Raw genomic sequence first — 13,768 nt, 5'->3', positions numbered from 1 at the left:
TGTTTAATGACACATCCATATCTTTTAATGACACATCCATATTATTGTTTATATGCTGTATGCATTTGCTCATTAAGAAATATACAATAGTTTTTTAGTAAACTGACTTAACCTTCTTGAAATGATAAGGAAGATAGCAATGGCACATTCATTTAACTCCCAAGGAAATCAAGTGGAATCAAACTGTAAACATTTGTTTTTTAGTTTAAAACAATTCAGTTTAATGGATACTAAGTTATACAAATATATACCATAAATATAAATCAAATAAAAATAGAAAATAAGTTTGTCATCCCTTCTGACAGTTAGAGCAGTCACCTGCCTTTCTTACTTTGAGATGTTTGATAAAATGTATGACTTTAGAAAGTAGGTGATTTTTAATGCTTTCTGGCTAGTCTTTTGGCTATAGTAAAAATTATCTGCTAGATAAATCACAATTTTACAGGCATATCTTTTAGCAAAATTTAGTAAACTAATTTTGTGTATGCAATGAAAAGATAAGGACAGACTGCTTTAAATGGACCGCAGGGCATTTAGAAAATCAGATATAATTGAAGATAAAATATTGTGTACATTTTTACAAGCAAAGCTGATTTTAAGCAGAACATAACACTCATAACTTTTAAAAATAGTACTTTAGTTCTTGTATCATTTAAACAACCAGATGTTAACTGTATCTGGGTCTATTACCAGAAATAGAATATAAACTGAGCTTATACCATCTATTAAAACATTTAATGGAAGTTTGGCATGGTGAACTTTTGGCTGCCCAGTGTCAATTTCAAATATTCAATATTAATAGTTGATTTCTAAAACAATTAATGAATATCTACAAATGTTAGTAGTTTTAAGTCATGTAAAAGTCCATCCATCCATCCATTTTCCAACCCGCTGAATCCGAACACAGGGTCACGGGGGTCTGCTGGAGCCAATCCCAGCCAACACAGGGCACAAGGCAGGACACAATCCTGGGCAGGGTGCCAACCCACCACAGCATGTAAAAGTCTGAAATCCTCATAAAAGATACAAAGCATAACTGCAAATTGTGGAGGTGGAATGGTGCTTCTCTCTTGACTTTACCTTTGACCTGTCATTTTAATTTATTTTTTATAACCCATTCCTCCTCATCAGTAAGTGATCCATCACCCACTCAGACAACTATTGCTTATAGAGATATTCCAAAGTACAAACTTTGGCTCATGAGTGAACAAATCTTTCACATCACCTGCTTCCTAAAATAAATGTGAATGGGTCTGTGTTTTTCTAACTTATTAGATCTAAATGATGCTCTAAGAGTATCAAGATATAACATTTGCATTAGTTATTTTAAAGCTTAGTATTAAATGATGTTCACTAGATGGTAATATTCTAAAAATTATCTTTGAACCAGAAAACTCTTTGCAACAGTAAACAGTTTCAATGACTAGTGAATTGAACAAGAAAAAAATAAACCTCTTTTACTTGCATCTTGCTTCATAGACATTATATGTCATCTTCTTCTTCATCTTCTTTGCACTTCATTGATACAATAGCCCTTATTCTGTCTACCAACTGTAGGTCTGCAAGGCTTCTCGTAAGCTACACAATTAGCATTATAAAACAATATGCTGCTGTTTTCAGTACTTGTTTGAGAAATGAATGATGGGTTAACTGATACTGAAATTAAAATCACTACAGTTGTTGGAAAGACAGGCATTATCCATTTTTTCTATGCCTGGAACACATGTCTTTGGCTTAGTAAGCCACTGCCAGACACTCTTAATGTCATCTAAATAGCCTCATTGCTCCTAACAGGGCCTAGAATTCAGCCTCTGCACCTTATGTGATGAACCGATGAACGTCAAGCCAAGTGACATTGCAGAGATGGCTTTCTGTGGTACCATCTAAGTATCAAAATTTACACAAAGAGCTATAACTTAATGATTGACAGCCTTTATGGACAGAACTATGCTCCAGTAGACAAACAAAAAGGTTGGGCTTATGTGCACCCAAGAAACCAATGGCCAATCACCTGCTTTATCCTTTAAAACACATTTGCACACCCCAAATCTTTGCTTCCTCTGTCAGCTCACTACTCTCAGCCTAGTTGTAACTTCTACTTCTATAGCAGATATATTGCTTATAAGGTGTGGCTGTAACAAATGCTCCATAGGGTACTGAAAATGGTAATCGGTGCTGGACTGGAAAAATCATCTGTAATTGACTCAAAGATTGTTTTTTAAAGGTGTTAGACAAGGGGTGCCATCAGTCCAAACCTTGTTAAGATAACAAGTACCCGAGCATAGGAAGACCATGTTTTCATTTTTCCCATAAAAATGGTAGCTGACTCATCACCACCTGACCCAGCAGATGTAATTTGCTAGCAACAAGAGGACCAACATGTTGTGATTAAACCTCAAAGACAAAGTTCAGTATCACCCCCAATCAGAAAATGTGACCAAGGCAGTGAAGGAGACAACCAGTGGCGTAGCTAGGGGGGAGCAAGGGAGAACATCTGTCCCCGGGTGCAGCATCCAGGGGATGCCAAATTTCCCTTCCCCATTGCATTTTGGCAAACAGGAGGGGGCGCAAAATCTTCAGTTGTCCCCGGGGGCTGAAAACCCTAGCTAGAGGGAGACAACCTCGTAAAACAAAGATAGAAAGTGAGCAGAAGAGCCCTCCACATGCTAGAGAAAGTCAACCAGGAAAGGAACAAAGTCTCACCTACACCACAACTATAAGTACACCTACTTTGAATCCAAGATCTATTAAATGTAATTTAGTAGGTATGACAAAGCCATCTAACATTGTAACATTGGTGTCACTGAAACTGAAGAGCAATACCATTGTGAAGGATAAGTTCTGGCTATCATAAGTTTCTTCCTACACAGTGTACGAAAGTGTAGCGCAGCATCTCAAACACATGTGCACATAGAAACTGTTTGTGCTGGAAAGCAAGTCAGTGTAGACTAGCTGTGAGAAAATCAACACCATGGTGCAGCACTAGAAACTTAATAACTAACAAAAGAACTTATCCATTTTAACCACATGAATTGAAAGATCCAAATGTATAAGTTATGTTCCTTTTAAAAAAATTAAAGAAACACTTTGAAAACACATCAGATCTCAATAGGAAAAAAACATGCTGGATATCTTTACTGATATGGACTGGGTAATGTGTTAGCAATGAAAGGATGCACATCATTTGATGGAAATGAAAATTATCAACCAACAAAGGGCCGAATTCAAAAACACCCCAAAAATCAAAGTGAAAAAATGATGTGGCCGGCTAATCCATTTTGCCGAAATTTCATTGCAGCAACTCAAAATCATGCTCAGTAATTTGTATGGCCCCCACGTGCTTGTATGCATGACTGACAACGCTGGGGCACACTCCTAATGAGATGATGGATGGTGTCCTAGGGCAGGGGTCGGCAACCTTTTGAGTCGGAAGAGTCAAAAATTACAATTTACAAAATTTCAAAGTTTTTAAAGAGCCACAAAATTTTTTCTTGCCAACAATAAATAGTACTCGCATAAATAAAGTTTTTTGATAAAAAAAAACTAATCTATTTATTCATAAGAAAAAATATCTATTTATTCATATATAAGTAGTGTTTTTCACAACAAATTAGATAATATATATATGGCATTATTAGATAATTACTTATTATTTAAGTAAAAAATTAAAACAATTAAACATTTACTTACAACACTAACTTGTACTTCAATAACAAACAATTGAGCAAACAAATTCAATGGGAGCGATGGCTTTGCATGGTTTTAGAAAGTTTGGATAAATTTGGCTCATAACTTGTTGTTTTAAGTTTCAAACACGACTCTAAATTTTCATTTGTTAGTTGGCTTCTTACTTTACTTTTAATTATATTCATGCAAGAGAACGTTTGCTCTCACGAATATGTCGATCCGAAGATAGTCAGCACTCCAAATGCCAACTTCTTCACCTCACTGTAGCAATCTGGAAGACTATTCCATGCGTCGAATATAAGTGCCTCAACTCGCGGCATTTCTTTTAAAGCTGTCCACTTTTGTTGCGTTACGTACATATATTTCTGGACCTCCAACTCTTCCAACTTGCTTTTCAACTCTGTAAATTTTCCACTCCACAAAGCTTTACTTTTTAAATCGATCAATTGCATTTCTAGAGAACCAGTATCAATTCCAAATGGCTCAAGGTGGATTTCGTTACTATTTGTGTTGAGAGGATTTACTATGAATGCTAGAGTGGTTTTGTTGGTTTTGAATTGCTCAAATCTGTCAGCAAATTCATCTTTAATTTTTTTTATAACTGTGCTGAAGTAATTCGTGTCAACAGTTGCACTGGTTTTATCTCGATATTGCTTTAGAAATTGAAAATGAAGTAATTTACCACTCTGAATATCTTCTGCAAAAAGAATTAATTTTTCTTCAAAACAAACCAATTCTTCTACCAAAACATAGGCTGGGTTTCCCTTTCCTTGCAGTTTTAGATTCAGCTCATTTAATTTCGCTGTGATATCCACCATAAAGTAAAATTTTTGCAACCATTTGTCGTTCTCTAATTCAGGGTGATTAATGCCTTTTTCATTTAGGAATGTATTTATTTCATTCAAGCACAAAGCAAAACGTTTCAACACCTTACCTTTGGAAAGCCATCTCACTTTATTGTGAAGAAGGAGGTCGGAATACTGAGTCTCCATTTCGTTTAAGAATTCTTTAAACTGACGATGGTGGAGTGCTTTTGACAAGATGCTGTTAACAATCTTGATTACCAAATTCATGACCTCAACTATTTCGGCCGGAAATGTTTGGGCACAAAGCGCTTCTTGGTGTATTATGCAGTGAAATGTAAGAATTTCGTGGTTTATTTTGCTCTGAAGAATCGTTGTTGCCCCTTTATTTTTTCCTGTCATACTTCTGGCTCCATCAGTTGCTATTGAAACGATTTTATTTAAATCGATCTTATTGTCTTCAAGGCATTTTTGCACGGCATTCGCTATATCTTCCCCTCTAGTTTGTCCCGAGAGCGGTAGCAATCCTAGAAGTTCTTCTTTTGGACCTTGGGAAGACATATACCTGACAAAAAGGGCAACTTGTGCCGTGTCTTTTATGTCGCAAGACTCATCTATAGCAAGTGATAAGGCAGAAGAAAGTTGAATATCTTCCACCTGCAAATATGTTACATTTGAAGACATTTTAGCTATTCTATCTTGTACTGTTTTAGCGGATAGTGGCAAATCTTTGATTTTTTTCAAGATTTCTGGTTTGTTTTTGAAATCACGAAACAGTTCTTCAGATGCACGTATGAAGCAATCTTTGACATACTCACCATCTGTGAATGGTTTGCCTTTTTTTGCAATTTCTAGTGATACCGCGAAGCTTGCCAGATTAACATTACTTGTAGATTGCGTCCAGTTACTTAACATGGAACTTGATTGCTGTTTTTGTTTTTGGAGCTCGTCGACAGCTTTTTTTCGTTCTTCGCCGGCTGGATATTTACTAGCAAACTGAGTATGTTTTTTAGTGAAGTGTCTCTCTAAATTTGATTTCTTATTGTGTGCGAGTTTTTCGTGGCAAATGAGACAAGTCGGAAGGCCATCTGAGTTGCATATGAAAGCGAACAACTCCGTCCAATCTCGATTGAATTCTCGATGCTCTTCTTCAGTTCTTCTCTTTTTTTTTGTAGATGCCATGCTTGCGGTGAAGCTGTAATAAAGAATTTTTAAAATTATTATTTAGGTATCCAAAACAGCAGATGACAAGTTTTGCAATTATTTACTATGTCAACGTATACGTAAGTAAATACATACGAGAAGCTGGGCATAATGAAATATAATTTATCAAAAAACATTTTACAACGATATTTCCCAATTAAAAATACTTACCTAAATAAAATAAATAATTCTCTAATAATTTAATTATTAAAATAAATAATTTAGACACGAAACACTGTTTGTCTCACTCTCTCACGTACTGATTGACTATAAGTACATAGTTTCGTCGCATCTGTGGTCGCCTCCCGTGTGCGGTGATCGCCGACTGGCACGAACGGACTTGTCAGAACGTGTTTATCACGGCGCAGTCTGCACATTTTAGTTTTTTTTTAAAGTGAAACTTTTTTTACATCGCCTCAAAATTTTTCCGTCCATCTATCGCATGTCGCATTACAGCCAGCCGCGGAGTAGGAGTAAAGTGAAAGACGCTCGGTCGAGCAGCCAAGGCCAATGTGGCGGCGCCAATGGCTCGCATCAGCACCGCAGAGTAGGGGTAAAGTGAAGCAGCCGGAGTAGGGGTAAAGTGTACGCAGCCAAGGCCAATATGGCGGCATACATGGCTCGCAACAGCTAAACGAGTAGAATTAATAATCTCTATCATATATTTTAATAAAAACACTTTCGCGGTAATATCCAACAGTAGTACTTTGTTTCTTTTTTGACAATTCTTATTGACTTCAAAAAAGTAGTTAGTTTTCTTATTTGGAAAAAAATATGTATAATATGTATTTTAAAAATATAATACTTATTATGTTACCTACCTTTACTTCGGTTTTTTTATTATTATTATATATATATATGTACATACATAACTTTGAGAAGATAATTCGCTTCTAACTCTTTTACTTGAAACAATGAACTATACGTCACAGCCAAAGCATTGGTGAAGACGCCAAATTGTCTTGCGTCGAAAGCGAATTAAAACCTACATAGAAACATCCGACGACGGCGTCATTCGAAAGCTTCCGACGGACTGACGACAGTGACGACGCGTGTCACGGGGGAGGGGTGCCATGAAAAGCGAGTACAAGTGGCTGAGAGATAGAATCGGTGCCTAATCCTCGTTAATCGATTCAGAACGATTTTGAAATGTTTTTTTTTGATAAAATAAATAATATTTGCGTATGGAACTAAAGAGCCGCAGCTTCACATCGAAAGAGCCGCATGTGGCTCGCGAGCCGCAGGTTGCCGACCCCTGTCCTAAGGGATTTCCTCCTAGATCTGGACCAGGGCATCACTGAGCTCCTGGACAGTCTGAGGTCAAACCTGGTGGCGTGGGATTAACCGAAACATAATGTCCCAGAGGTGTTCTATTGGATTTAGGTCAGGTGAGTGTGGGGGCCAGTCAATGGTATCAATTCCTTCATCCTCCATTAACTTCCTGCATACTCTCGCCACATGAGGCCGGGCATTGTCGTGCACCAGCAGTAACCAAGGACCCACTGCACCAGCATAGGGTCTGACAATGTGTCCAAGGATTTTATACTGATACCTAATGGCAGTCAAGGTGCCATTGTCTAGCCTGTAGAGGTCTGTGCGTACCTCCATGGATATGCCTCCCCAGACCTTCACTGACCCACCACCAAACCGATCATGCTGAACGATGTTACAGGCAGCATAACGTTCTCCACAGCTTCTCCAGACCCTTTCACATCTGTCACGTTTGCTCAGGGTGAACCTACTCTCATCTGTGAAAAGCACAGGGCGCCAGTGGTGGACCTGCCAATTCTAGTATTCTACGGCAAATGCCAATCGAGCTCCACGGTGCCGGGCAGTGAACACAGGGCCCACTAGAGGACATCGGGCCCTCAGGCCATCCTCATGAAGTCTGTTTCTGATTGTTTGGTCATTCACACCAGTGGCCTGCTGGAGGTCATTTTGTAGGGTTCTGGCAATGCTCATCCTGTTCCTCCTTTTCCAAAGGAGCAGAAACCGGTCCTGCTGATGGATTAAGGACCTTCTACGGCCCTGTCCAGCTCTCCTAGAGTAACTGCCTGTATCCTGGATTCTGTGCTGGGAGACACAGCAAACCTTCTGGCAATGGCACGTATTGATGTGCCATCCTGGAGAAGTTGGACTACCTGTGCAACCTCTGTAGGGTGCAAAACTAGTGAAAAAACAGAAAAGATGAGGAGGGAAAAATGTCAGTGACCTCCACCTGTTAAACCATTCCTGTTTTGGGGGTTGTCTCATTGTTTCCCCTCTAGTGCACCTGTTAACTTAATTAACACCAAAGCAGCTGAAAGTGATTAACAACCCCCTCTGCTACTTAACTGACCAGATCAATATCCCAGAAGTTTCACTGACCTGATGCTATACTCTGATTAATGTGTTCCTTTAATTTTGTGAGATATATATATATATATATATATATATATATATATATATATATATATATATATATACAGTACTGTACAAAAGTTTTAGGCAGGTGTGAAAAAATGCTATAAGCAAAGAATGCTTTCAAAAGTGGAAGTGTTAATCATTCATTTTCATCAATCAACAAAATGCAGTGAATGAACAAAAGAGAAATCTAAATCAAATCAATATTTGGTGTGACCACCCTTTGCCTTCAAAACAGCATCAATTCTTCTAGGTTCACTTGCACAGTTTTTGAAGGAACTCGGCTGGTAGGTTGTTCCAAACATCTTGGAGAACTAACCACATATCTTTTGTGGATGTAGGCTTCCTCACATCCTTCTGTCTCTTCATGTAATCCCAGACACACTCAATGATGTTGAGATCAGGGCTCTGTCGGGTCCATACCATCACTTCCAGGACTTCTTGTTCTTCTTTACGCTGAAGATAGTTCTTAATGGCTTTGGCTGTATGTTTGGGGTCGTTGTCCTGCTGCAGAATAAATTTGGTGTCAATCATACGCCTCCCTGATGGTATTGCATGATGGATAAGTATCTGCCTGTATTTCTCAGCATTGAGAACACCATTAATCCTGACCAAATCTCCAACTCCATTTGCAGAAATGCAGCCCCAAACGTTCAAGGAACCTCCACCATGCTTCACTGTTGCCTGCAAACACTCATTATTGTACTGCTCCCCAGCCCTTCAAAATAACAAACTGCCTTCTGCTACAGCCAAATATTTCAAATTTTGACTCATCAGTCCAGAGCACCTAATGCCATTTTTCTGCACCCCAGTTCCTACAGTATGTTTTCATGCATACTTGAGGCGCTTGGCCTTGTTTCCACGTCTGAGGTATGGCTTTTTGGCTACAACTCTTCCATGAAGACCAGTTCTGGCCAGACTTCTTCGGACAGTAGATGGGTGTACCTGGGTCCCACTGGTTTCTGCCAGTTCTGAGCTGATGGCACTGATGGACATCTTCTGATTTCGAAGGGTAATAAGCTTGATGTATCTTTCATCTGCTGCACTAAGTTTCCTTGGCCGACCACTGCGTCTACAGTCCTCAACGTTACCTGTTTCTTTGTGCTTCTTCAAAAGAGCTTGACCAGCACATCTTGAACCCCCAGTCTGCTTTGAAATCTTTGTCTGGGAGAGACCTTGCTGATGCAGTATAACTACCTTGTGTCTTGTTGCTGTACTCAATCTTGCCATGACATAAAACTGTCTTCCACAACCTCACCTTGGTAGCAGAGTTTGGCTGTTCCTCACCCAGTTTTAAGCCTCCTACACAGCTGTTTCTGTTTCAGTTAATGACTGTGTTTCAACCTATGTGTGACATTGACGATCATTAGCACCTGTTTGGTATAATTGGTTGATCATACACCTGACTATAATCCTACAAAATCCCTGACTTTGTGCAAGTGTACCTATAAGAATTGATGCTGGTTTGAAGGCAAAAGGTAGTAACACCAAATATTGATTTGATTTAGATTTTTCTTTTGTTCGCTCACTTTGCATTTTTTAAATTGATAACAATAAACAATCATTACTTATATTTCTGAAAGCATTCTTTGTTTACAGAATTTTTTCACACCTGCCTAAAACTTTTGCACAGTACTGTATATATACATATATATATATATATATAATATATATATATTGACACTCACGCGCGCATAGGGAGCCGCATAAAGTCACGACGAGCAACGTAACATATCGTGCCAGGGGACAAAGGCGGGGTACTAACCTTTCTCTCTTTTATTCCTACAGAAAGACAGAAACAACGCCACCGTAACTTTGACCATGTTCCCTAAACCATGTGCCACCACTTCCGCATTCCATCCCTTCCTCTGGTCCCATCTTGATGACGTCATGGCTCCCATACAGCACCTCGGTTCCTTCCCAGCATTCCATTCATCTGTTTCCGGTCCCACCCCATAAATGGTCCCTTTACCAGATCCAAAATGTCTGCTGTTATGATAGGATGTCATATGTCTGACCGTATTCTTTGTTTTGATTTGAAATCTGTACAGTATACGGGGCTGGAAACCCCAAACCTTTATGAGAGTTTGTGTATTTATTACAATATATATAATATTTATTTCTATATATAATTTAGGTAAAGGACATTCATATTGCTAAATTCTTATTCTCGTAAGCCATGTGCAATCAACTAGGTGAACTATCAGTAGAATTTAACAGAGGTAAGCTAGCAGTAATGTTACTCAAATAGGTTTAAACTGTAAACACAAGTGAGTACCAAAAAGTACAGTTTGTTTCATTTGGTGTTCCCTGTTATGCCTCAGAATAACAAAAGGTTATAAAATCAATACCTGAATGCATATTGCAATGTATTATCATGTCACAAGGAGTGGTGTTGTGGTGCTAATTTTATTGATTTTTTTCAGTCTCACCCTGCACCCTATGCTCCTTAGAGTTGCTCATGCTGTTAATGGTTGTATATACAATAAAAATTAATTATTCATATATCATGCTAAGTGGCCCATTATGTAACACACTGATCAGACCTCAGTTGGTGTAATTCATTCAGTTTTGTTCACTGTGCTATAAAAGAGCACTTATACATTGAACAGTTAATAAAAAGAGATGCACATATGATAACTTCACTAATACAACTTACAGTAAATACAGATAAAATCTGGAAAAATGATTTTGTATGTCTCAGTACAATTGGAGTACAAGCTGTAAGATTACTAAGGTGTTTAAATTTAAGAAAAACCTTGCAAACATTTGTTTCAAATAAAACTTGGACTGATGCCAGGAAAAATGGAAAGATTTGATCCAAAATACTAAATAATGCAGATTTCCAAACTTTTGAGATTCACTTCCTGGGCATTTTTGTTGCAGACATCCTGGACATTTTTAGGAACAAGTCCAAGATGAAGTCCAACTCAGTTGAAAAACTGTTCCCTTCAGTTACTAGATGAAGGTGTATTTCTTTCCTTTGTTTTTTTTTGGCAGCCACACCAGGACAAGTTGAATAACCTCTTCTCACCTGTATTTATTATGCACTCTTTGTGACTGTGCATTCTGAAAGCAGCTGTAGATACTGTCATCTTCTGTTTCAATTCTGTATTATTCAGTGCTACTTCTGGGTTGAGGGACATGCAATTTGTTGTGTTATTGTGGTTTTAGACAGGTTCAGTCTAGCTAGCTATTAACAATCACTACCAGATGGGTACACATTGTTATTAGCAAATGTATAAGCAAATGGAATACATAATGTTAAATTACAACAGTGTAATGAAATATTTAATATGTGGTGCAGAGGTACTTCCTAGGCATGGTAACAATTTTTATGGTCATTAGTGTATCAAAATTCATGACTTTTTTCCTTTTATGCTCACACAATAAATTCTCTTCTTTACACCAGCGGATTTCTCAAGTAATGGCTGCACAGCATAAATGGATCTCTTTATGTGCACCATGCTCAGGACAGTTCTCAAACTGGCAGTTTTTAAAAGGTATTCTCATTAAAAGCAAAAGTGGAGTTCTTGTGTAGCCGTCTGCTAACAATGTGACATATTCTTCCAATCAAAAGTTCACAGTAAAAGCAACATGTCAAATATTTCAAAACTAAATAACTGTATACTATAATAACTAATGATTTAGCAAAGGGAAAGAATGTGTATGAACAGAGAAACAACATTTATTGGGTAACCAATGTTTGTAGTTAGATCTGTTCATTATTTTAGTTCTGAGCAAGATGAGAATAACATACCATTTAGTTATTGACTTTCTGACATTCTGAAATTAGGCACAGTACCTTAAAGAATACAAATGTAAAGCTCAAAATAATTTGTGATTAGGGACATAATTGATATAAACAAGTATAACATTACAATTGATAACTGAATGTACCTGAGACAAGTTTCCAATACACTCATAAATGCTGCAGCACAGGTAAACTGCCAACAAAATGAGAAATATCATGTAGTATTATTTTCTAATCTTTCATGAGGAGGAAATGTATGTAGTTGTCTACAATACTATTTTTATAAGTACTTTTCATAATATGCCTTTGTTGAGAACTATATAAAAATGAAAAAAGCCTAAACAGCACTGTATTTTAAATTAACAATCAGCAAACACTTCTTTTTGCAATTAAATATTACTCTATCTAACACTGCAAAAACGATTACACAGTTTGTAATTAATCACAACTTATCAGACCCCTGGAGATTTATAAACCCAAAATCAAGAGCATATTCCTTTAATTCACCAGTGCATCATAGCTACTCAAAAATTGATTATTTCTTTATAGATAATAATTTCTTGCCTGCGATTAAATCTTGAAAATACGACACAATTGTTATCTCCGACCATGCACCTCTAGTCTTGGAGCAGATGGCGTCTTAACCCACTTCTATTAGCAGACGAGAACTGTACAGAATTTACTGTATATCCAAACAAATCGGCTTCTTCCTAGAGACAAACACACCCTCAGAAGTTTGTGCAGGAACACTCTGGGAAACTCTAAAGGCCTTCTTAAGAGGACAGATTATTTCATATCTTTCCCACAGAAATAAATTAGAAACCAAGAAAGTGTCAGAGCTAAGAAGCGAAATTACTAGAATAGATGAAGAACAAGCCAGGCATCCAAGTGAGGCTCTTCATAGGAAAAGGCAGGCTCTGCATACAGAACTCAACATCTTGACAACTAAAGAAACTGAACAACTTGTTTATAAATCAAGACATCATTACTATGGACACGGAGAGAAAGCTAATAAGCTTTTAGCTCAACAAATCCACAAGCAAGAAGTTCGCAATGCAATCCCAGTAATCACCAACACGAATGGAGATGAAATCATTGACCATAAAAATATAATGCACACATTTAGAGACTACTATAAAACCTTATATTCTACTGAGTTTAAAGAAGACAACACACAATCTAATGCATTTCTGGATACATTACAGATACCACAAATAGATACTTTTAGTGCTGAGGAACTGGATAAACCTATGACCCTATCAGAATTACTAGATGCTATAAAGTCACTTCAAGGTGGGAAATCAGCAGGCCCTGATGGCTACCCTGTAGAATTTTATAAGAAATTCTCCATTCAGCTAGCTCCCCTCTTATTGGCAACATTTACAGAAGCTAGAGACAATCAAATTCTACCTCAAACCTTTCGTCAAGCATTAATCACCGTCTTTCCTAAACAAATTAAGGACTTGTTACAATGTGCATCATACAGACCAATTTCACTTCTGAATAATGATGTTAAGATACTCTCAAAAATTATAGCTAGAAGGATGGAGAAAGTGCTGTCTTCGGTAATATCACAGGATCAAACTGGTATCTATCTATCTTATCTTCCAATCTTCGACTCCTGTTTAATGTAATATATTCACCAGCAAAGTCAAACACCCCAGAGATATTATTATCATTAGATGCAGAAAAAGCATTTGATATGATTGAATGGAACTACCTTTTCACTGCATTGGAGAAATTTGGGTTTGGCCCAAATATTTGTGCATGGATCAAACTACTGTATACCAATCCAGAAGCTTCAGTTTGTATTAACAACATTTGTTCAGACTACTTTAAACTAGAACGTGGCACCAGACAAGGATGCCCCTTGTCACCACTGCTGTTTGCAATCGCCATTGAACCACTGGCGGTCCAC

At 37.6% G+C, this 13,768-nt stretch overlaps 1 protein-coding gene across 1 annotated transcript; it reads right to left on the bottom strand.

The window, feature by feature from the left end:
• Nucleotides 1–3,890: 3,890 nt before the first annotated feature.
• Nucleotides 3,891–5,672, bottom strand: LOC114651102 (general transcription factor II-I repeat domain-containing protein 2A-like). Its single transcript, XM_028801062.1, has one exon. The coding sequence runs from the start codon at nucleotides 5,670–5,672 to the stop codon at nucleotides 3,891–3,893; it is 1,782 nt and encodes a 593-aa protein (XP_028656895.1).
• Nucleotides 5,673–13,768: the final 8,096 nt, after the last annotated feature.

This window comes from Erpetoichthys calabaricus, chromosome 4 (genome assembly GCF_900747795.2).
Source record: "Erpetoichthys calabaricus chromosome 4, fErpCal1.3, whole genome shotgun sequence".
NCBI classification, from domain to species: Eukaryota; Metazoa; Chordata; class Cladistia; order Polypteriformes; family Polypteridae; genus Erpetoichthys; species Erpetoichthys calabaricus.
Note: the sequence above shows the minus strand (reverse complement) of the source record. Positions and strands in the feature narration are given on the sequence as shown.

What these genes read in the sequence shown, in the direction of transcription:
- LOC114651102 (XM_028801062.1), bottom strand. Translation starts at nt 5,672, where the DNA reads ATGGCATCTACAAAAAAAAAGAGAAGAACTGAAGAAGAGCATCGAGAA.